Source organism: Mustelus asterias, chromosome 3 (assembly GCF_964213995.1).
Source record: "Mustelus asterias chromosome 3, sMusAst1.hap1.1, whole genome shotgun sequence".
NCBI classification, from domain to species: domain Eukaryota; kingdom Metazoa; phylum Chordata; class Chondrichthyes; order Carcharhiniformes; family Triakidae; genus Mustelus; species Mustelus asterias.
The window spans coordinates 100,449,981-100,471,409 of NC_135803.1; the positions used below are offsets into that span (position 1 = coordinate 100,449,981).

The 21,429-nt window shown below is 41.3% G+C and overlaps 1 protein-coding gene across 2 annotated transcripts in view; it reads right to left on the reverse strand.

The window, feature by feature from the left end:
• rad18 (RAD18 E3 ubiquitin protein ligase) overlaps positions 1-21,429 on the reverse strand; it is a 271,630-nt gene that overhangs the window by 221,181 nt on the left and 29,020 nt on the right. For both annotated transcript variants that reach the window (XM_078209405.1, XM_078209406.1), the window contains exons 3-4: positions 13,645-13,706; positions 11,300-11,370 (exon numbers count right to left, since the gene is read on the reverse strand). In XM_078209405.1, coding sequence (XP_078065531.1) covers positions 11,300-11,370; positions 13,645-13,706 — 133 coding nt within the window. The remainder of the gene's footprint in view (positions 1-11,299; positions 11,371-13,644; positions 13,707-21,429) is intronic.

Sequence of the window (21,429 nt, forward strand, 5' to 3'; positions counted from 1 at the left end):
AAACTAACTGTGTTTAATTGCATGTAGGTGGTGGACATTAACTGGTGATTTGTGTGTGCCTCCTGTAGCCTAGTGGTATGGTTATTAAACTGATAAACCACAAACCTCGAGCAATGCTCTGGGGTTCCTGGCTTGAATTCCACCATGGTGGATGATCAAATTTGAATTCAATAAAACCATCCTGTTGAAGGCATGAGTGAGTGAAAAACTTATAAAGAGACATAGACTGGGAAAGTGTGGTCATTGGGTTAGGAGTTAGAATGCTTATTATATGTAACTCTACATAAATTTTAAGAAGTGCATCAAGATTGGCTCCAGTTCTACCCTTTACTAACTGGCTTTCTAGAGTCAAGCCTTCTATATTTTCTTACAACAATGGCTACACTTCATTGATTATAAAGCATTTTGAACAACTGGTGTTGATGAAAGGTGCTATGTAAATGCAGATCTTTCTTTCTATCTAGTATTTTTGATTTTTTTTTGCATTATGCAATTGCACCTATTTGTGACACGGAAATGCTTGATCGGTGTGGAGAGATGTAAACACTGCACATTTGTGAGCATTTGCATTTATATATTATATATAATATATATCTCACACATACGCACGCATGCATTTTTATAGTCAGAATGAAGTTAGAAGGTCTTGCTGTCTAAAGATTAATGTCTGGCAGTTCAGACTAGAATACGATACAAAGAGTAATAGGAGACTTGATTAAATCTTACTCTCCAAACTTTAATCTGCTTACTGATAAATCAAACCAGATGTTCATTTAGAATTAGCCACATCACTCTAGAATGCCTTTCAGTCCACCTTTTAAGATAGAAATGGAATCAGCAGTATGTGCGAGCTCAGTATGCAATACACACTGAAATGGAATTGGTAGTATGTGGTACACACATAGAAATGGAATCAGCACAAGGTGCAAGCTCAGTGTGCAATACACGCGAGCTCAGTATGCAGTATACACATAGAAATGGAATCGGCAGTATGTGCAGTACGCACAGGAATCTTATTGTTACGGTTCCCAGTCTGGATATTCAGTTAAGTATTTGGCGTTAAACACTCTAAATCTCAAGGTCATGGCATCCACATACAGGTGTGATCAGTCACAGTGAATCTGGGGGAGGTGGTGGTGCAATGGAATTTTCACTGGACTAGTAATCCAGAGACTCAGGGTAACGTTCCAGCGATCCCACCAGGGGAGATAGTGAAATTTGAATTCAATAAAAATCTGGAATTATGAATCATGAAACCATTGTCGATTGTCATTAAAAAAACCTATCTGGCTCGCTAAGGAAATCTGCCATCCTTACCTGGTTTAGCCCTCACGTTGACCCCAGATCCACAGCAATGTGGTTGATCCGTAAATGCCCGCTGAAATGGCCTAGCAATGTCCATATCCCATGAATAAATTAAAATAATGTTCTGAGTTGCACCTAAATTACACTAGAACATTAAAAGGGCCGGCCACACACACAGGAGAATAAGAAGCATTAAATCACATTTTGTACATTAAAACAACAAAAGCAAGAGAAAACTACAGGTGCTATAGAGCCATGTGCAATGCAGAGTTCTGTGACTTAACATGGAATGATGAATGAGCCAAAGGAGCAAACTAACGAACAATATAACTCTGCAGTTAATCCAAAACCGTATGTGACAACAGAAAAAACAGATTCATAACTGAGAGCGCATCCCTTAGCTAAGTGGTTAACTTACAAAATAATTTTCATTAAGTTACAAATTTCAGAGATTATCTGCAGTAGAAAAGTAAACAAAAGAACTGCAACTTTGCCAGCAATGGAATAATGGTATTAACCATAACATGCAAAGTACTGAAGCCACCAAAGCAAACTGAGGGGGTTTCCAACAAGTTAATGTTTAGCTGAACCGCAGCTGTTCCATTCTGGAAAGACAAAAGAGGCTATGTAGTCTGCAGTGAAGAACAAAATTAGTTTCCTCATGAACCCATATATAATGGAGCATCATGGTCTATTTGAGTAAATGAATCTCATCAAGGGGACTAACTCTGGGTTTGGGAAGTGCAAATTAAACCAAGTTCCAACCAATCCTGATCATAATGCAATAATCCCACCCCAAGTTGGCAGAGGTCAGTCTCAGCTGTCAGGCTCTCGTGGCTGAATGTTGTACCACCATTAGCTGTGAACAGTGGCCAACTGGACCAAGTACAGAAGTGCTACTGGTGCCCATTAAACTATACCCTAACCAAGAGTCAGTGATGAGCTGAGACCATAGGACATAAATGAAAAATTTAAATAGAAAAAGAAAGTGAAGGGGGCAGAGGGGGAATTCATCAATGTTTGGAAGAAGCAATGATTAAGCGAGTCTTTACATTATTAGAACTTCAAGTGAGGTTATGCATCAGTATAGATTCCTCCAGAATTTTACATTCTCTGTTCTGTCTCATAGTGAGAGGATTCGAGTGCAGGAACAGGGATACCTTGCTGCAATTTTTATAGAGTCTGGGGAGGCCACACCTAGAATATTGTGCGCAGTTTTGGTCTCATCTGAGGAAGGATGTTGTTGCTATAGAGGGAGTGCAGCAAGGGTTTACCAGTCTGATTCCTAGGATGGCGGAACTAACAAATGAGGAGAGATTGAGTAGGTTAGGATTATATTTCTATGTAAATGCATCTGGTGATGGCGATCTGCAAAAAGTCTCCAAGAATTGGAAAATTACGTCAGCAGCTTGAGAATCGTTATGACCTACCTTACGTTTTCTTGCTTGGTGTGACAATGACCTAATGAGCTCTTAATGAAAAACGATGTTTGTTTGCCAAAGTAAGGTATCAGAAAGCAATGCACATTAGTCCCAATATGAAAATGCTTTTTCTTTCAAGTCATCTCATTTACTTCTCATTATTACAAAAGCCCCGAGCACAGCAGGAGGCTTTCCTCAGCTTATGCAGTCTACCCGATTGTCAATTAAAGGTAGCTTTAATGTAGATCTTTCTGAAACATCAGTCTGAAGGGTTTTCAATATGTGCACACATCTAAACCGGCTGAGAAAAGCGAGTCTGGATTTGTGGAGGAGCTCCTGATTCATGATGCAAAACTAATATCAGAGAAAGTTTTTTGGGAACTTTTGTGTTATCCAAGTCAGGACTGTTGGCAGGGAAAGAAGGCACCTTTGCACTTCTGCACCAGTGTCAGCATCCAGCACTCCCAAGATCGGTGTATTATCTTGGTCGAGACCAGTAACTTGCCTTTACAAGTAGAAGAAATCCAAAATCCCAGTTATTCATTAAAAGATGAAGCTGCAAAAAGTTCATGGTTTGAAACAAAAGAACATTTACCACACAAGAGTCAAACAAAACAAACATTAAATCTTTTCTTGGTTAATCACCTATACTCAAGTCCAGTCAACATTTGTTAAACATGAATTGACAGGCAAATTGCAGCCAATTATAAACGATAAATTAAACATTAAATGGCAGATTAAACTAAACCAGATTTTACAAATTGGCTCAGTAATCTATTCAGCATATAGGTCATCAAACTCAGTCAAAACACTGTCTTCCTTACAAAGGATTTCAGCATTTATTTTTCTAGGATGTAGCCTAATACCAACAGCAGCGCAAATCCCACCTAAGTCCCCAACAGTTCGGACTTCACCAAAAATGACACACATCTTCAGAACCTCCTCTACTTGGTCTCGATAGCGTATATACAGCAATATTATCTCCAAGTAACAGAAACAGGTGCAGAAATTATATTTTTGCTTATTCTAAATTTAACCTGTCTTCTTCAGCCTGCTTGTACTGCACCACTAGACTCATCAACTTCTCCTGAACTCTGATGGATCTGTCTCCTATTATATTATTTCAGACAGAAGCTTTTGGTTTCTCAGTTTCAGTCTCAGCTTTCTTAGTCACTGTTAGGGTCGGTTTCCTTCCTCAGTCTTCTTTTACAATTAGAGCCCGTATCAAAAAGTACAAGCTTTGCTCACAGATTCCATCATAGTGAAAATGAGGTATGTATAAAATAGCGTTTCCTCCATACGGTTCCCATAAAGCATTCTTGCATGAGATATTCTAAATTAGATGCACAGTAAAAATTCTACTATATAGTGCCCATCAGGCACTGCAAGATCATGTATAGTACAGCAGGGTAAAGATTCAGCTACACCATTCAATCAAGCATTACAAGGTCAGACACTCCTTTTACATTGTGCCATTACGCATTGCCAGATCACGCAAGAGCATCAGTTAGAATATTGTTTTTCCCCTACTCATTGCTATTAATTTGCTGATTCAGGGTACATAGTCACCCTTCAAAACTTCACCCAAGTGTCAAATGTTCAATTGTGGGTTCCGTCAAGGCTTGGGATGCTATTTGAATGTACAAGCATATCAGAGCCAATCGCAGTATGTGATATTGTGGTCCCTGGCCAAGATACTAAGAACACCACAAAAGTAACAAAACACACTGCCAATGTCAAGTATCCAATTTATTCTTGTCCCAAGGATACATCTGTTTACCCAACCAAACACATCCACTGCAGCCCTACGACGGACAAATATAGGAGCAGATGTCTGATGAATCTGCTTTACTTGATTTGACACCCACAGCAAGCAGTTGAGAAACTGGCACTGCACATACTTTAAAGGGAGCAGAAGTTGGAATTGCACTCTGGGTTACAGCAGCAGGGTTGGGAGTGTGTGTGTGGGTGGTTTGTTTGTGGGTGAGTGGTGTGTGTGTATGGTGAGGCAGGGGCATAGAGAGAAGAAAGCATAGCTTGTGTGCCAGGAAGGCAATCCAACAAACAAATTCAGCTGCAAAGGACTTTGATGAGGTGTCTACAGGAAAAAGCTGATAGGCAAGCACACCATAATGTTTAGTGGATTGGCAGGCCTACCAGAGAGGCTGTCATCACTCTGAAGAATTATGGGGAAGTCTGGTTCCAAATTACCATAAGATTTCATACAGAGCTTGGAGTCCATCCATTTGGGAGTGGAAATAGTGGCCAACTCTATGACATAACTTCAGGACTGAACCATAATGGTCAATTACAGCACAGGCAGAAGCTTCCAACCCCAGAGTGTGATTGTGGAAGTTCAGACTGAAGTTATAAGATCTACACATGTTGCTATGCATGTCCAGCTTGATGAATTGCAGGCCCAGACTGCTGTCATTATGGATGCAGATGCCAGTGCTCAAAGGGGTTTACAGGGTGTCTTAGCACTCTGTCCTCCAATATATCATGAGGATTGCTGAGGCACCCAGGGAACTAACAGAGAGTCCATGATGCACAAACTGGCTATCCTCTCTCAGGATGGGCGAATTTGTGCTTCCACCACCACTTTGCCATCTCTTGCTGTTGCCTGTCAGCCAAGCAGCCCATTCTATTGCCCCCAGTGCTGAGGTGGCACATTCTGAAGCCAGGCCTTAGAGGGGGCTCGAGGGTGTCCTGAAAGGCCATTTACAGTCTTGCCCAGGAAAAGTCAGCAGCCTTCCACCAATGATGCTGCAGCCACTAGGATAACACTCTTTAAGTATAGTACTAAAGACTTGTGCTCTAGAACTCGCCATGCCCCAGAGCAAGTTGTTCTAGTACAGCTACAACACTGGCATCTACCTGACAACATGGAAAATTGCCCAGGTATGTCCTGTACACAAAAAGCATGATAAATCCAACCCGGCCAATTACTGCCCCATCAGTCTATTCCCAATCATCAGTCAAATGATGGGAAGGATCATCAACAGCGCTATCAATTATTGCTTAGCAATAACCTGCTCACTGACATTTAGTTTGGGTTCCGCCAGGGTCATTCAGCTCCTGACCTTATTACAGCCTTAAGTCAAACATGGGCAAAAGAGCTGAATGCCAGATGCAAGGTGAGAGTGACTGTCTTTAGCATCAAGACAGCATGTGACCACGTGTGGTATCATGGAGCCCTAGCAAAACTGGAGTCAATGGGAATCAGGGGGAGATGCTCCACTGGTTGGAGTCATACCTGGCACAAAGGAAAATGGTTGTGGTGGTTGGAGGTCAATCATCACTGCAGGAGTTCCTGAGGGTAGCATCCTAGGCTCAACCATCTTCAGCTGCTTCATCAATGACTTTCCTTCCATCACAAGATCAGAAATGGGGAAGCTCTTCGAGGCTGACACAATGGTCAGCACAATTTGTGACTCCTCAGATACTAAAGCAGTTCATGTCCAAGTGCAGCAAGACCTGGACAACACTCAGGCTTGAGCTGATAACCGGCAAGTAACATTCACGCCACACAAGTGCCAGGCAATGACCACCTGCAACAAGAGAGAATCTAACCATTGCCCCATGACACTCAATGGCATTACCACTGCTGAATTCCCCACAATCAACATCCTAGAAGTTACCATTGGCTAGAAACTCAACTGGACTATCACTAAATATCGTGGCTAAAAGAGCAGGTCAGAGACTAGGAATCCTGTGGTGAGTAACTCACCTCCGAATTCCCCAAAACTTGTCCACCATCGACAAGACACAAGTCAGGAGTGTGATAGAATACACTCCACTTGCCTAATCAAGTGCAGTTCCAACAACACTCAAGAAGATTAACACCATTCAAGACAAAGCAACCCATGCACAAACATTGATTCCCTCACCGAGACACACTGGTAGCAGTATATAGCATCTACAAGATGCACTGCAGGAATGCACCAAGACTCCTGGCAGCACCTTGCAAAGCCACAACCACTACCATCTAGAAGGACAAGGGAGGTTAACACATGGGAACATCACCATCTGGAAGTTGCCCTTAAAGCCATGACTTGGAAACATATCGCTGTTCCTTCACTGATGCTGGGTCAGATTCCTGGAACTTCCTACCTAACAGCTCTCTCTGAGTGCAGCTGCAACACAGACGGCAGCTGTTTGAGAAGGCAGCTCACCATCTATCTTCTCAAGAGCAATTAAGAATTGGCAATAAATGTTGACCTAGCCAGCGATGGTCACATCCCACAATATTTTTTTAAAATCAGGTACCAAGGGAAAGTACAAGGGTGAATGGTTCAGTCTTTTGTCTATTATTGCAGGTGTTGTTGGATAAAGTCATTGGATGGATGTTTTGTGGTGTCTATTATTTCAGGATCCGTCAGAGAAGGCATAGTATTCCATGGAGGAGGGATGGATAGGTGGGGAATCAGGGAGAAACTGTGAAATGGGATGTTTTCAGGGGAACCAACGTTTAATGTAACGTTCATGGATACCTGTCAGGGATGATGATGCCTTTTCCTCCTCCTGAGGTTCTCACCAAAGCCCTGGTGGCAAGGACCATACTCACCATGATTTTCACGTTGTGCAGAATTAAGCAAACAATCACAAATTTGGAGACAGGTTCTGGCAATATTGGACTTTTTGGCTGTCCAAGCAACAGAAATGATAGTATGCTCTACATCATTGGTCACAGCATGACTTCAGTATGAGTGCTGTCCACTTGCAGTCGAACACTGTCCCCTTGTAGGCTGGTGGCAGAAGACGAAAGCAATGTGGCTATTGCCAGGTTGTTGCCATTTGCCAACATGATGTTCTGTGCATTGTTGCACAACAACTGCATGTTAGGGGAGTGGAACACTTTGCAGCTTAGGTATAACTCGTACTGCAGTTTGATGTCTGCAGAGTCATATGCGTGCAACCGATGCTTATGCTGGCTCCTCCTGCTTCTCCCTGCTAAGAGAGAAGATAATGAAGTCGCCTCTCCTTGCATAAAGAGCCTCTATTACTCCCTAGATGCAGCGACGCATGACAAACTAAGAGATGTTGTTGTCAACAGTTCCAATCTGGAAGCATCCTGAAGTGTAGGAACTGAGCGCCTCCATCACCTCGAGGGTGCTGATATCACCCAGCTTTGCTGCTGCAGGTCTGGTTCCAGGAGGTTGTATTATTCTGAGACCCACTCCTTGGTGAATGATAATTGTCTCAGATACTATTGCTGGCTGAGATGAAGGCAGGAGACCTGGTGGGTAAGGCCTTCTGTTAAGAATCCTCTCCATCTTCCAATTGCGCACAGAGTTTTCCCTCTGTTGCCTCTGCTCGATCTCTTTGTTGTGGTGCAGTCAAAGAGCAACTGTAACTGTAACCCCCATGACTGAGAACAAGCTTTCAAATAACACAACTCTTTGCAAAGATCCAGCACCACTCCCTTCTGACTCAAAGAACTCGTGACAGCTTCTCCACCAACACAGTACAAAGTATGTCCACTAAATGGGCAACAGCAAAAGAAAGTCAAAAACACCATATTTTACAAGTTCCATGCTAATGTCTTTAGATTGCACAGGTTGAGGCTGTTGTCTCTTGTGCACCCGAATAAATGTTCAGCCGTGAGTATTTAACAGAAGATGTTACTAAGGCCCAGTCCAAAATAGCAAATTAGGTATCAAAACAACTCTGGACACTGACTTGAGTCACACTCTGTATGCACGGACATGCACACTGTCGTCCTTCCTAAGAAGAGGCGAGCCCTCTGCTGTTTTTCGATCCCCAGACTCCAGTCATGTCAAAACCAACGGCAGGACAGAGCCAAGTTTTGTGGCCAACGCTTTCTATGTGAACAGGAGCCAATTAGGTCTGTAGGTACTTTCAACCCAACGCTACAAGTTGTCGTGCTGCTTATTCTTCCAATCAAGAAAGGACTGCTCATTTGTTAGCCATTGCCATTTCAAGACTGGTTGGAGGATGACATTCTCTAGCAAGGAGCGGGATTTATATCAATAGGAACCATGTCAACACATAACATTCCATTAGCTGACAGACCAATTCTCACTGGTTGACAATGTCTGAAGTGTGACAAAACCTTTCTTTTCATTCAGCTGTGACTCTGTATTGTTAATCAAAAGTTCCATTCCTTTAAAAAGCGTCGACTCTGAGAGGTATACAAGTTTAGAAAATGCACTTTCCCTTGGGGAACAACACTTTTTGAAGATCACACTGGCAAAGTTTCAGAAAACAAATTCAGCAGGTTTTTCCTTTAATTTTGCACGATGGAAAATGTCAGTGTCAAAACATTTTTATAGTTTCATAGCACGTTGCTTTTCTTTTAATAACAACTAAAACTTGTCTTAATATGGGCCTGTTAACTTTGTAAAATATGCCAAGGTGCTTTACAGGCACGTTCAGACAAAATTAAGCATTGCTGCCACCTATAGAGACATTGCGGCAGTTCATGCAAAATAAGGATTGGCCTCATACAGAATGATTACAGCACAGAAGATGGCCATTCAACCCGTCATAACCATATTGGCTCTCTCTAAGAGCAATTCACCGAGTTCCACTCCTCTGCCTTTTCTCCTTTCTATCTTTTGGAAGGCCCTGGTTGAATCGGCTTTCATAACACGCTCAGGCAGTGCATTCTAGATCCTAATCACTAAATGTGTAACAAAAATTTTTCGTGAGATGAACACTGAATTGATTAATAAAATGAAGTGTGGATCTATACCGTGTCAATACCGTTCAAAACTCATTTCAAGTCCTTACAATCAAGAGATGAAACTTTCATTCCATTAAGCTCGAACCTGTAAACGAAAGGAGTGGGTCCTAATCTACTACATTCTTCTAATGGTCTAATTTCATGAACCATCCACGAGTTCCATGCCAGCAGCACATGGAAACAAAGTAAACAGTCTACTCTATCCATCCAGCTTCTCATTTAGCACAATGATGTTGTCGTATTCTAACTGTACATGCAAGCATTTTGGGTTCTGCCTATTTTTTTTCTTAGACAAATTCCTATGCTATTAGCCACTTGTGATTCACAGCTAATTTATTCTGAAAAATCAAACTTCAGGAGTTTCTCACTGGACCAACTGATAAACATACTGTCTCAGGTTGTACCACACCATACAGGTGAGGTCAGCCTCTTGCTGAATCTGGTGAACTTAGCTAATGTGTCACTGTAAATGATACAACTGACTTCAGACCTTTGGGCTTCTGAAGTAAACCCCAAATTCTCCTTTCTCATTGAGAAAGTGAGCGTAGACTGGGTGGTTTTACTGTTTTATGGGTAAACTGTGCAGGCCCCACTACTGTACCATGCATTGGCTAAGGTTATGTTCAGTGCTGAGTTTTCTGTTGCTCATGAATCTGACCATCCGAAAGAGTTTCAAACAAAAACTTAGAGGCATCGCCTCACCCGAGACAATAGGTCCCTCAACCATTACTGGAAACGATTATCTGGTCTTTAGCTCACTGCTGTTTGTGGGAGCTTGTTGTGTGTAAATTGGCTGCTGTGTTTCCTACATCACAATAGTTATTCACTTCCAAAACACTTCATTGGTTGCAAAGGGTGTGGACATCCCGAGGTTGTGAAAGGCACTATGTAACTGCAAGTTCGGTCTTTCTTTTAAAAATATGTAACAAGGCCTCCCAAATGGTTCAGTTGCTAATGACGGCATTTAATTCTCAGTGCATGTTGAGTTAGTCCAACTTAACCAGGGTGCTAGTTGGGCTAATTGCTGTTGGCCTTAGTTGGCCTTGGGTAACAGCTGATCATTTTAACTTCTTAACCACACAGTCTCTGCTTGCCATTATCTCAATGACAAGTGAGAATTTGGAACTTGGAATATAATTGCAAAAAACTGAGAGAAATATTTATCCCTTGTTATTTAATAACTGTTAATAACTTGAAAGAAACACAGTGATCCTGATGTGGGGAGTATACAAAAACATCCATAAATTTGTCAATCGTACTAATGCCACAGAATCAAATTCTATCTCTTTAAAACATTAGGAAGCGGGTGTCAAACTTGCCATGGTCCTCTGAGTTTGTTGATGCCAAATCTGCAACGAGCTTGTATTTAGTTGGGGTTGAAGGGTGCTGGTGAATCAATACAAGTAGCTAAATAAATGCTAACACTTGCCAGCGTTACAAACCACTATCCAATGATTTCTGCTGGAAAAAGCAGAGGTACCAGGATGAGACTGAGCTGCGACGTCTCTCCAGTTGAATTGTGCAAACCAATGCTGAAGGACACCCCTTCTGTGGAACTATACACCAGCAACAGCCAACGCTTTCAGGAAAGGGAGGTGGGAAAATTGGCACAAAAGAAAAATATGTGGCAAACTGAGATCAACACAAAAGTCAGCATGGCAAGAGTTAGATGGGGTGTCTGAACGTGTACAAACTCTTGGAGACACATGTCCTGTGGCGTAACTTATTGTAAATTCCATTAATCATAGCAAAAACAAAAAGCACTTCTAAAATTATTCAAACACTTTGCAAAGTGAGACCATTCCGATGAAACGAAAACAGAAGACATTCCACTTCACTTCTTCAACAATAAAAATTGCTGTACCTTGCAGAGCGAAAGCATTTCACCAATTCATCCAATATTCTGTTATTTCGCAGCTCTGGTTCTGTCGCAGTCTGTGGAGTAGTGGGATTGGGAGAAGGAAACACAATTAAAATGGAGGTTCTGGGAATTGACGGCATATCATACTGTGTGGAAACAATTACTGTAAACAAACAACACCAAGATGATGTTTGTTCCAAACCCAGATTGTGGTGACACCACAACATTCCCGTCCATTGGCCACCTGCGTCAGTCTGGTTTTGGATTGGTTGCACATTTCTGCTGTGGCAAACAAGATACTGGACATTTTGTATCCTGTAGATACGTTAAAAGAACGTTCTACTTAAATAAGTCACTCAGTAGCCTCGTACACAGGTTACAGTGTTCGCTGTTCCTCGGTTGGTAGTCCTCCAATCTCAGACAAAAGGTTATGTGTTCAAGTCCCATTTCAGCACTTGAGCAGTAAAATCTAGGCTGATACTGAGAAGGTGCCATTACTCAGATGAAAAATTAAATCGCGGCCCACTTCACCCTCTCAAGTCGATGTAAAAGATCCCATGTCACTATTTCAAAGGCCAGCAGTGCTATTTCTGGTCATAATTAACACATTGCTTTTGGTGGGATCTTGCTATGTGCAAAATGATTGCCACATTTTCTACAACAGTAACTACACTTCCAAGTAAATAATTGGCTCTAAAGTGCTTTGGAATGTCCACAAATCATGAATGACACGATACAAATAAAAGTCTTCTTTTCAATTTATCCGAGTAAATGGTCAAATGCCTTGAAGCCATTTGTTTTGCACAAATTCCCTATTGTCCGAGGAGAGGATGGTTTCTGAGCACCTCAAAGGTTCCTCCCTGAATAAGCAGTGGCTGTGTCCACTATGCTTTGGTCCACTAAGATCTAAAGATATGGAAAGGAGAGATGCAGTTTCCCCACTGTTAAGTGCTTTGATCAGTGATGTTACTGGGTAATGATGTAGTGAGCAGGAGTCAGGTTTCTCCGTGGAAGGGACAAGAAAGAAAAGCAAAAGGAGTGTCTCCACTGCCTTGAGAACAGGTCTGGTTTCCAGACATGGATATGCTTGGCTTAGGAGGAGCAGCTGCACAACATTCTATATTCAACTGTTTTCTCGGAGTTTAGGAAAGAAAGAACTGAATTCATATCATGTCTCTCAAGCCGCAAACAAATGTGAAAGCACAAGAAAATCTTACGAACAGCAGCAAGATAAATGACCAATTAACTTATTTTTTTTATCAGTTTGGAGAACACTTGGCCCATAGACCTAGTGAATAGTGTTGTCAGATCAACATTCAGCTGAATAAGCAGGTAGAGGATCATTTTAAACACTCTTCCAGATGACAATGCCTGTGACAGTGCAGCACCACCTCAACAGTGTACAATAGTGCAGCACTTTTAAAAGCATTGCATGGGGACTGCCCTGCAAATACTGTAAACACCTGAGAACATTCAGCCCTATAACTTGATAGTATTAGTTACCAAAGAAGAAAAACAGTGTCATTGTGAAAGAAAACATCAATTAAACAAAGCACTAATGAGTCATTATATACACAATATACAGAACACAAGATTCCCAAGACACTAAGCTGATCAAATGTTACACAACTCATTGCAAAAATCCAGCTTCTCACAGACTCCTGGGCTTCCACTTTCTTTCAAATTTCTCACTTGTCTCTCACCCTCTCTGATTTTGACTTTTCTCTCTCGTCCTCTACAATGTCTCTCATTCTCGCTTCCATGTTAATGCCTTTCCCTCACTGATATTCTCATTTGTCTACCGATTACCTCTCTCACTGTCCATCTTATTCTTGCTCAATGTCTTTTATTTATCTCCCAGTCACACTCTCTTGTGTCTTTCTCTTCCCTGGCTTCGTCCAAGGTCTGCTCTTGGACAGATGAATGGTAAAAAAGTGATTTAAGAAGATGCCTTTTAAAGCATTTCTCTCTGGAACTAGCTGTTTCACACTTTTTGCCAGCTTATATTGTTCTTACTCATCCTGCACGAGAAGCTTCTTTTATTTTGAAGAACAGGATAAAACCTGAATTCTCAACACATGAATCCTGTCACAGGTGCATTGGACCGATAAAGAATTTATAGTAAACCTTGCCCTTGGCAGTCAGGCTTATCCTATTTGCGTTACAATCAGTTTCTGTAATGCCTGCCCAAAACTCTAGCATTTTCAAATTCAGGGTCTAGAATGGCCTGCTCTCAGATATGGAAAATATTAAGTTCAATTCATAATTAAAGTTCCCTATATGTCATTTTATTTTCTCGTACTATATTCGAGATTGGTCATTATTTTTCTCTCAAAAGCTTTACTTACCACACAACAGATCGGACACTGGGTTTTGTATGATAAGAATTTCCTCACACAAAGGGAACAATCTGGAAAATGAAAAAGAATAAAATTACTGAGCCTCCAATATCTTTTCATACAACTTTCCCTCAGATGGGACAGTAAAAATTGTTCAATTGAAGACAATATGGAGTATTTCTGTACTCTGCAATTGCTTACAGTGATGAGTAGGCAATCTATGGAATGTTATGGTCAAGGTAAGTGAATTATGAATGTACAGACAGTTCATTCAAATAACATTAACCTGTTACACTTTGCTAATTCACAACACAACACTGGAATTTGGGTTTCAGGATGAAGGTTCTGGAAGATGTTATGAATCTGACCACAAGTTGCTTCCCTACATAACCTCAGTACTCACATTGAATAGGGTTTATGAGCCTGTAGTAATTAACTTTCCACACACCTTCTGGATTAAACGAACCTGGACATACTTGAAGTTGCGCTAACAAGAGTCAAGAATTAAGCTAGAATGAAGGCAAACTAGGGAATTATGTTTCCAGATCTTACGATCAATCAGCAATGTAACAGGAGCTTGTTGGAACCACAATCTTTTAGCATGCACCGTTCAAATACTATCTTTCATAAAGGCATGGTTAAGCATGGTTGTTACAATGTAAACAACATGAGCTGTTTTCCCATCGTGTGGCTCAAGAGTTAGACAATACAATTACACATTTTGTAACTTCCAATGCTGTAGCAGGATCACTCAATGATTGCAAATGGTTAAGTGAAATGATCTTTATATTGCAGTGTCATGGGAATATTAGGGTATTTTGGGGTTAGAAATCCTGTTATTGTATCAACATATGCAAACTGTAAAGCAGTGGATGCTGTTATTATTTTTCATTTGTTTACCCATAACCTAAATTTTGAGTCCTCCTCCTTTTCATTTTTGGCAACCAGGATTCTATTATCGACAGCACAGAAGTTGTTCAAAGTAAATAAGTAGATGCATCTCCATTTGATTGGGCATCTCACAATAAATGACTGCAGAAACTAGCATCTTATGGTATCTGGATTAGGAATCAGATCCAAATTTGTAGCCAAAATGCGACCAGTAATGGATGTGGTTCTGTCCCACTATTCTTCATGGCCTTTATTTACTACTGATTTGGGCAGCAGCATTTAAAGTACAGTAAGCAAGTCTGCTGATGACACCACAATTTGTCCATGTATCTGTCATGGACGTTGCTAGGTTCAACAAGAGAATAGACATATCATTTACAAGAGACAATCATGAACGAGATTGAGAAAAAATAATCTTGGGTGTTCTTGTGCACGGATCAGTGAAGGTTCGTGACCAAGGTAGCGAAACTGCAACTAAAGCTATTAAGGTATTAGTTTGCATTAGCAGATTGGAAAGAACCAGGAAACAAGAGCTTAAACTTAGACAGACATAGAAACATATTAGAAGCTCAACAGTCCTTCTTTTCCAAGAGAATTGTGAGCCTCCCAAATGCATTACCAGCTAATGTGGTGAACTCTCTGCGTGTCTTCTAGAGGGAGCTGAGCCCTGACTGGGCAATGAGATCACATCTTAAAGAAGGTAAATGTCAGCCATGACTCGGTAGCACTCTCGCATGAAGGTTGTGGGTTTGAGTCCTGCTCCAAACACTGGTGCACAAAAACCTAAGCTGTTATTACAATATAGTACCAAGGGAGTGCTGCGCTGTCGGAGGAGGTGCCATTTTTCTTTTCAGACAGCAGACGTGATTTCCTAGACTGGTTTAGAGAGAAACTTCACAGTATTTTTCTTCTCGCTTATCAGCCCTGGGATTTAGTTGCCTCTCCCAGATTACATGATTTCAGGAGAGAGATTACGTGGTGGGGAGAGGTGGTGGTGTTGCAGAGTAGGGAAGAAAATGGGACAATTTCATTGTTGGGGGAGGCCTGATGGACCAACAGGTCTTTTCCTACCAACAGTTTGGTATGAAGGGGCGGTCAGAGGTCATATGATTGGGTATTGTTGAGTGTGTGGCCCAGGGATCTGGGAGTAATGACTGGTTCAATTGGAACATAGAAACAAGTGGATGGGGAGAAACCTTTTCCACCTGTGGGTGAATCCAGAATAGGGCACAGAGCAGAGATCACAAACAGCAACATTAGATCTCACCAACAGGTCAAATAAAGAGCTTAGGAGGAATTCCTTTGCAAAGTGTAGCATGAATGTAAAACAACCACAAGAAATGTGGCATAAAGGAGTAAAATAAAACTAGATTTTACTAGAGAAAATGCAGAAAGACAAGGGCAGTGGAGTGGGTACTCAGGTAGAAGTTTGCATTTATAAACCTTTAATGTAACAAACATGTCATGGTACTTCACGGCAATATTTAACAAAATGCCACATATTAAATGACTAATTTTAAATGCCACATATTAAATGACTACCGGCACGGTAGCACAGTGGTTAGCACTGCTGCTTCACAGCTCCAGGGACCTGGGTTCGAATCCCAGCTTGGGTCACTGTCTGTGTGGAGTTTGCACATTCTCCTCGTGTCTGCGTGGGTTTCCACTGGGTGCTCCGGTTTCCTCCCACAGTCCAAAGATGTGCGGGTTAGGTTGATTGGCCATGCTAAAATTGCTCCTTAGTGTCCTGAGATGCGTAGGTTAGAGGGATTAGTGGGTAAAATATGTAGGGATATGGGGGTAGGGCCTGGGTGGGATTGTGGTCGGTGCAGACTCGATGGGCCAAATGGCCTCTTTCTGTACTGTAGGGTTTCTATGATTCTTAAACATGTTTGGTCAAAGACTCCTTCACATGTTTTACAACCTTCCCCTACTTCATGCAGCCCATCAACTCATTTTAGAATCACAGTATCACTACAGTGCAGAAAGAGGCCATTCGCATCGACAGCCATGTTTAACTGTTCCTATATGAAAGCTAGCATTTGTGTGCACTGGCTCTCCAACAGAGCAACTTATCCACACCATATCCCCTCTTCTGAAAAATGGCACCTCTGACAGTGCTGCACTCCCTTGGTACTATATTGTAATAACAGCTTAGGTTTTTGTGCTCCACAATCTTCATGCGAGAGTGCTACCGAGTCATGGCTGACGTTTACCTTCTCTAAGATGTGATCTCATTGCCCAGTCAGGGCTCAGCTCCCTCTAGAAGGCACGCAGAGAGTTCATCACATTAGTTGGTAATGCATTTGGGAGGCTCACAATTCTCTGGGAAAAGAAGAACTGTTTCTATGTCTGTCTAAGTTTAAGCTCTTGTTTCCTGGTTCTTTCCAATCTGCTAATGTAACCCCACTAATCCCCCTAACCTGCACATCTTGGAACTCTAAGGGGCAATTTACCATGGCCAATTCACCGAACTTGCACATCTTTGGATTGTGGGGAAAACCAGAGCACCCGGAGGAAACTCACACAGACACGGGGAGAACATGCAAACTCCACACAAACAGTCACCCGAGGCCGGAATTGAACCTGGGTCCCTGGAGTTATGAGCCAGCAGTGTTAACCACTGTGCCGCTCACAGTCTGCCCGTGGCTCAGCTTTCTCTCAGGAGAAAATGACCTTGTTTCCTTTCCTGGATGGCAATGGTTTCAAGCTTAGCACCTCAGTCCTCATAACTCTACTAACGTCATATTAACACTTATGAGTTCCAAATCTAATAACCCCTAGCGAGATTCCTACCCAGACCTGCCCATTTCTCTTTTAATCTGAGAACGATGCTGCGTGATGGGACTGCCACTTCTAAATTTAAATACCAGAAATATTTATCTGAAGTATTTAATATTATGCAACAACAGTACGTTTTATATCGTGGCTTTAATGTAGAGAAAGTCCCCAGTGCTCTTGGAAACACAATCAGACAAAGAAATATGATACAAGTGCATATTAACCACTTAAGTGTCTTGCTGGGAAGAGCATTTTAGCTTCTTTTAAAACAATTATGTTTACCGGTTGACAGCATTCTTTATTCATTTGCTCATTTATTGAATTGTTGCCTGTGTCTCTGAATACATCAATTCATGTCTTCCCACTTCTCCATTTAATTTGCTGGTGCCCGCTACTGCATTAATTTATTAGTTGCTGTTCTAAGAATTTATTGATTCAGTGATGCTGGTTTTCCATTCATTTATTAATTTAGTCACATCTACTTAGCTACCCTGCAATATTCATCAGTAGTCTTCATTGTTGGTAAGTTACATGTGGTTCCTGGTGGATTCAGATTTCCTGTTGTACTTATGGTCCATGCAAACCAGCAGTTGCTTGATTATTGCTGAAGAAACACTGCTGCAGATTTTCATCTCGCACTCATCAGGACAAATGCAAGAATGCTAAATTTCAAAAGATCACAACGATGCATATGACAGGAGAAGAGTGCCGATTGGTTGGCAAGTTGACTCGGATTGATTGAGGTGTTGTCATGGCGAGAACAGTAGGGGACACATTTTCTACGAATGCATTATTATTTTATCCTATGTTTTTAAAGTCACAGCTTCGACAGTCCACTGTGGCACAGTGGTTAGCACTGCTGCCTCACAGCGCCAGCGACCTGGGTTCGATTCCCGGCTTGGGTGTCTGTGTGTAGTTTGCACATTCTCTCCGTGTCTGCATGGGTTTCCTCCCATGTGCAGATTAGGTTGATTAGCCATGTTAAATTGCCCCTTAGTGTCCCGGGATGCATAGGTTAGAGGGATTAGTGGGGTAAATATATGGGGTTACAGGAACAGGGCCTGGGTGGGATTGTTGTTGGTGCTGGCACGGTGGGCCGAACAGCCTCCTTCTGCACTGTAGGGATTCTATGATTCTATGAGCTGGCTGAAAATTTTGAACAGTCTCCAAGTTTTGACTTGTTGTGTGGGAAATAGTCCAACTCACGAGCTGAACTAGCAGCATCATTCAAAGCAATCTAACTGAAGCATTAGAAAAGAATGATTTAAATACCAATCAATTTTTCTTATATATTGTTCAAAGCTGAAATTCTTTACCTAATGATAATTATTATGGAGATTGTGAATTCTTAACCTTACATGCTGAGATTTCATTTGGGATTTGCATTTAACTTTAATTATAACTTTACCCAGCGAGTCAGTAGGAAAAATGATAACACCAGATGAACTTACATATACATTTTCCAGACAATACATCCTGTAAAATCAAGGAGTGTGGGGAGAAGGAAGAAAAATATCAGCCAGGATTCCTATTACTGATTGCTATCTAGTGACCTCTATTCAATGTACGGTTGTGGATGTCAGATTATGGCTTGAACTACAGAGTCCAATAGTCTGCAGACACAAGCTTTTAGACATATAAAGAAAGGTCACTTAAATGTTGTCAGTGGAAAAAAAAGCCACGAGACAAGTCAGTGCCTTTTATGAAGTATCAGTTTAGCTCAGTTGGAGGGAGCATTGTACTCAATATCTGATGTACTTTCCTGAGATTAAACCTGAAAACCAAACCCAGCTGCTTGTTAGGAAGGATGTGAACTCATTGGAAAGAGTGCAAAAGAGATTTACAAGAATGGGTCCAGGGATGAGAGACTTCAGTAATGAGGATAGATTGGAGAGGTTGGAACTGTTCTCCTTGGAGACAAGAAGGTTGAGAGGATATTTGACAGAGATGTTTAAATGAGGAGACTGAACAGAGTAGATAGAAACTGTTCCTGCTGTTAAAAGGATCAAGAATGAAAGGGCACAGATTTAAAGAGATTTGCAAAAGAAGCAAATATGATATGAGAAAATCTTTTTCACACAGTGAATGGTTCGGGTCAGGAGTGCACTGCCTGTAAGTGTGATGGAAGCAGGTTCAATCACGACATCCAAGAGAGCATCAGATGATTATTTGAATAAAAACAAGATGCAGGGGTGTGGGGAAAAAGGCAGGCAAGAATGGCACATGCTCATTTGAAGAGCCAGTGCAGACACGATGGGCGACATGGCCTCCTTCTGCACCATAACAAGTCTGTGATTCTGTCCGGGTGAATTTTACAAGATGCCAATGCAATATATTCTTCTTGTGAAAAAGAATCCTGCAGTGTCTTTACAAAATATATGTAAGATGCCATGACATATCTAAGAATATGAAATTCTCCCTGGTGCATTGGTCAACAAACCACTGAAACAGATAAGTTACTCAAACTCCTCACTGTTTGCTCTGTAAACTTACTGTGTGCTACTTCGTTACTGTAATTACCTACAAAAACAATGTAAAAGTCATTTGTGTGAAGGGCATTGCAATGTTAGGTGCTTTGTTTTATTCATTTTCGGGATGTGCATGTCACTGGCTCGGCCAGCATTTATTGCTCATCCCTAGCTGCCCTTCAGAAGGTGGTGGTGAGCTGCCTTTTTGAACCATTGCAGTCCTAGAAGTGTAGGTACACACACTGTGCTGGTAAGGCGGGAATTCCTTTGTGTTTTCTTCGTAGCTGTTGGATACAACTGAGTGGCTTGATTGGCCATTTAAGAGCCATCCACATTGCTGTGGGTCTGGAGTCACATGTAGTCACAGGTTTCCTTCCCTAAAGGACATTAGTGAACCAGTTGGATTTTTAATGACAATTGACAATGGTTTCATGGTCATCATTAGACTTTCAATTCTGGATTTTATGGAGTCTAAATTCCACCATCTGCTGTGGTGGGTTTCAAATTGAGTCCCCAAAGGATTACTGTGGGTCTCTGGATTACTAGTCCAGCAACAATACCACTACACCACTGCCTCCCCAATGTGTGATAAGGTGCAATGCAAAGGCAGGTCTTTCTTTCAGCTGAGAAAATTGACAGGCAAAATAGAGTGCAAGTTTGTCAACAATGTTAACTATTAATAACTAATAGTTAATGTCAACTATTTTTCATCTATTACAACAAAATGAAGAAACCAAGTGAAGGATTAATCCACAATTCATTATTCACCAATGCAGCCAAGAGAAAATGCTGGAAAATCTCAGCAGGTCTGCCAGCATCTGTAAGGAGAGAAAAGAGCTGACATTTTGAGTCCAGGTGACCCTTTGTCAAGTTTTTTTCACCAATATAGGTTGCTTCAAAGTGTTGCCACAAGAATTTGTTAATGCACTGTTACCAACGTTAAAAAAAAGATACACAATCCAATACATCAAATTTCTCTCACCATAATCAAAGAATAACCTGTAACTACCAATGCAATTGAGTCTAATGTCATAGAGCTTCCAGTGCCCTCTTCAAATAATTTAATGCTGGAGTAAGAGAATTGTACTGCTTGAGACTAAAAATTGGAGACACCATACCAAGAGATAATACATTTCAGCACCCAATAAGCAATTAAATAAAATTAAAGTTTATTTCAAACTTTTTCATTTCAGGTAACTTTTATTTGGAAATGAGTGGCAACAATACCCATACTGACAATTACAGAGAATAGTAGCCATATCAAGAACTTTGTCTGGTGAAAGTGTTAAAAAAGGCAAACCACAGACAAAAAAGCCTGCACACAGTTTAACTGCAGAGACATACATATCAGGATAATAAGCTGCTATTTCCAGACAAAGAACGACAGTGACAGACCTTCAGATAAGCAGAAAGGGAGAAAGATACTATAGTGTGGAATTGTTTATGTCTTATTCTGAGAGGCGCCATTAAACAAACATTTGGAACGGGAAGATTGATTTGTGTTCTAACATTCAGGCACAAATGGGGTGTCAAAGGATACTTTGAACAATAACCTACCAATGTAATTAAACCTCACACTGATAGGATATTATAATTAAGCAAGCGTGAGGTGATTGTGATTGGTTTTAATATTTGTACCTTATGAATGGTCTAG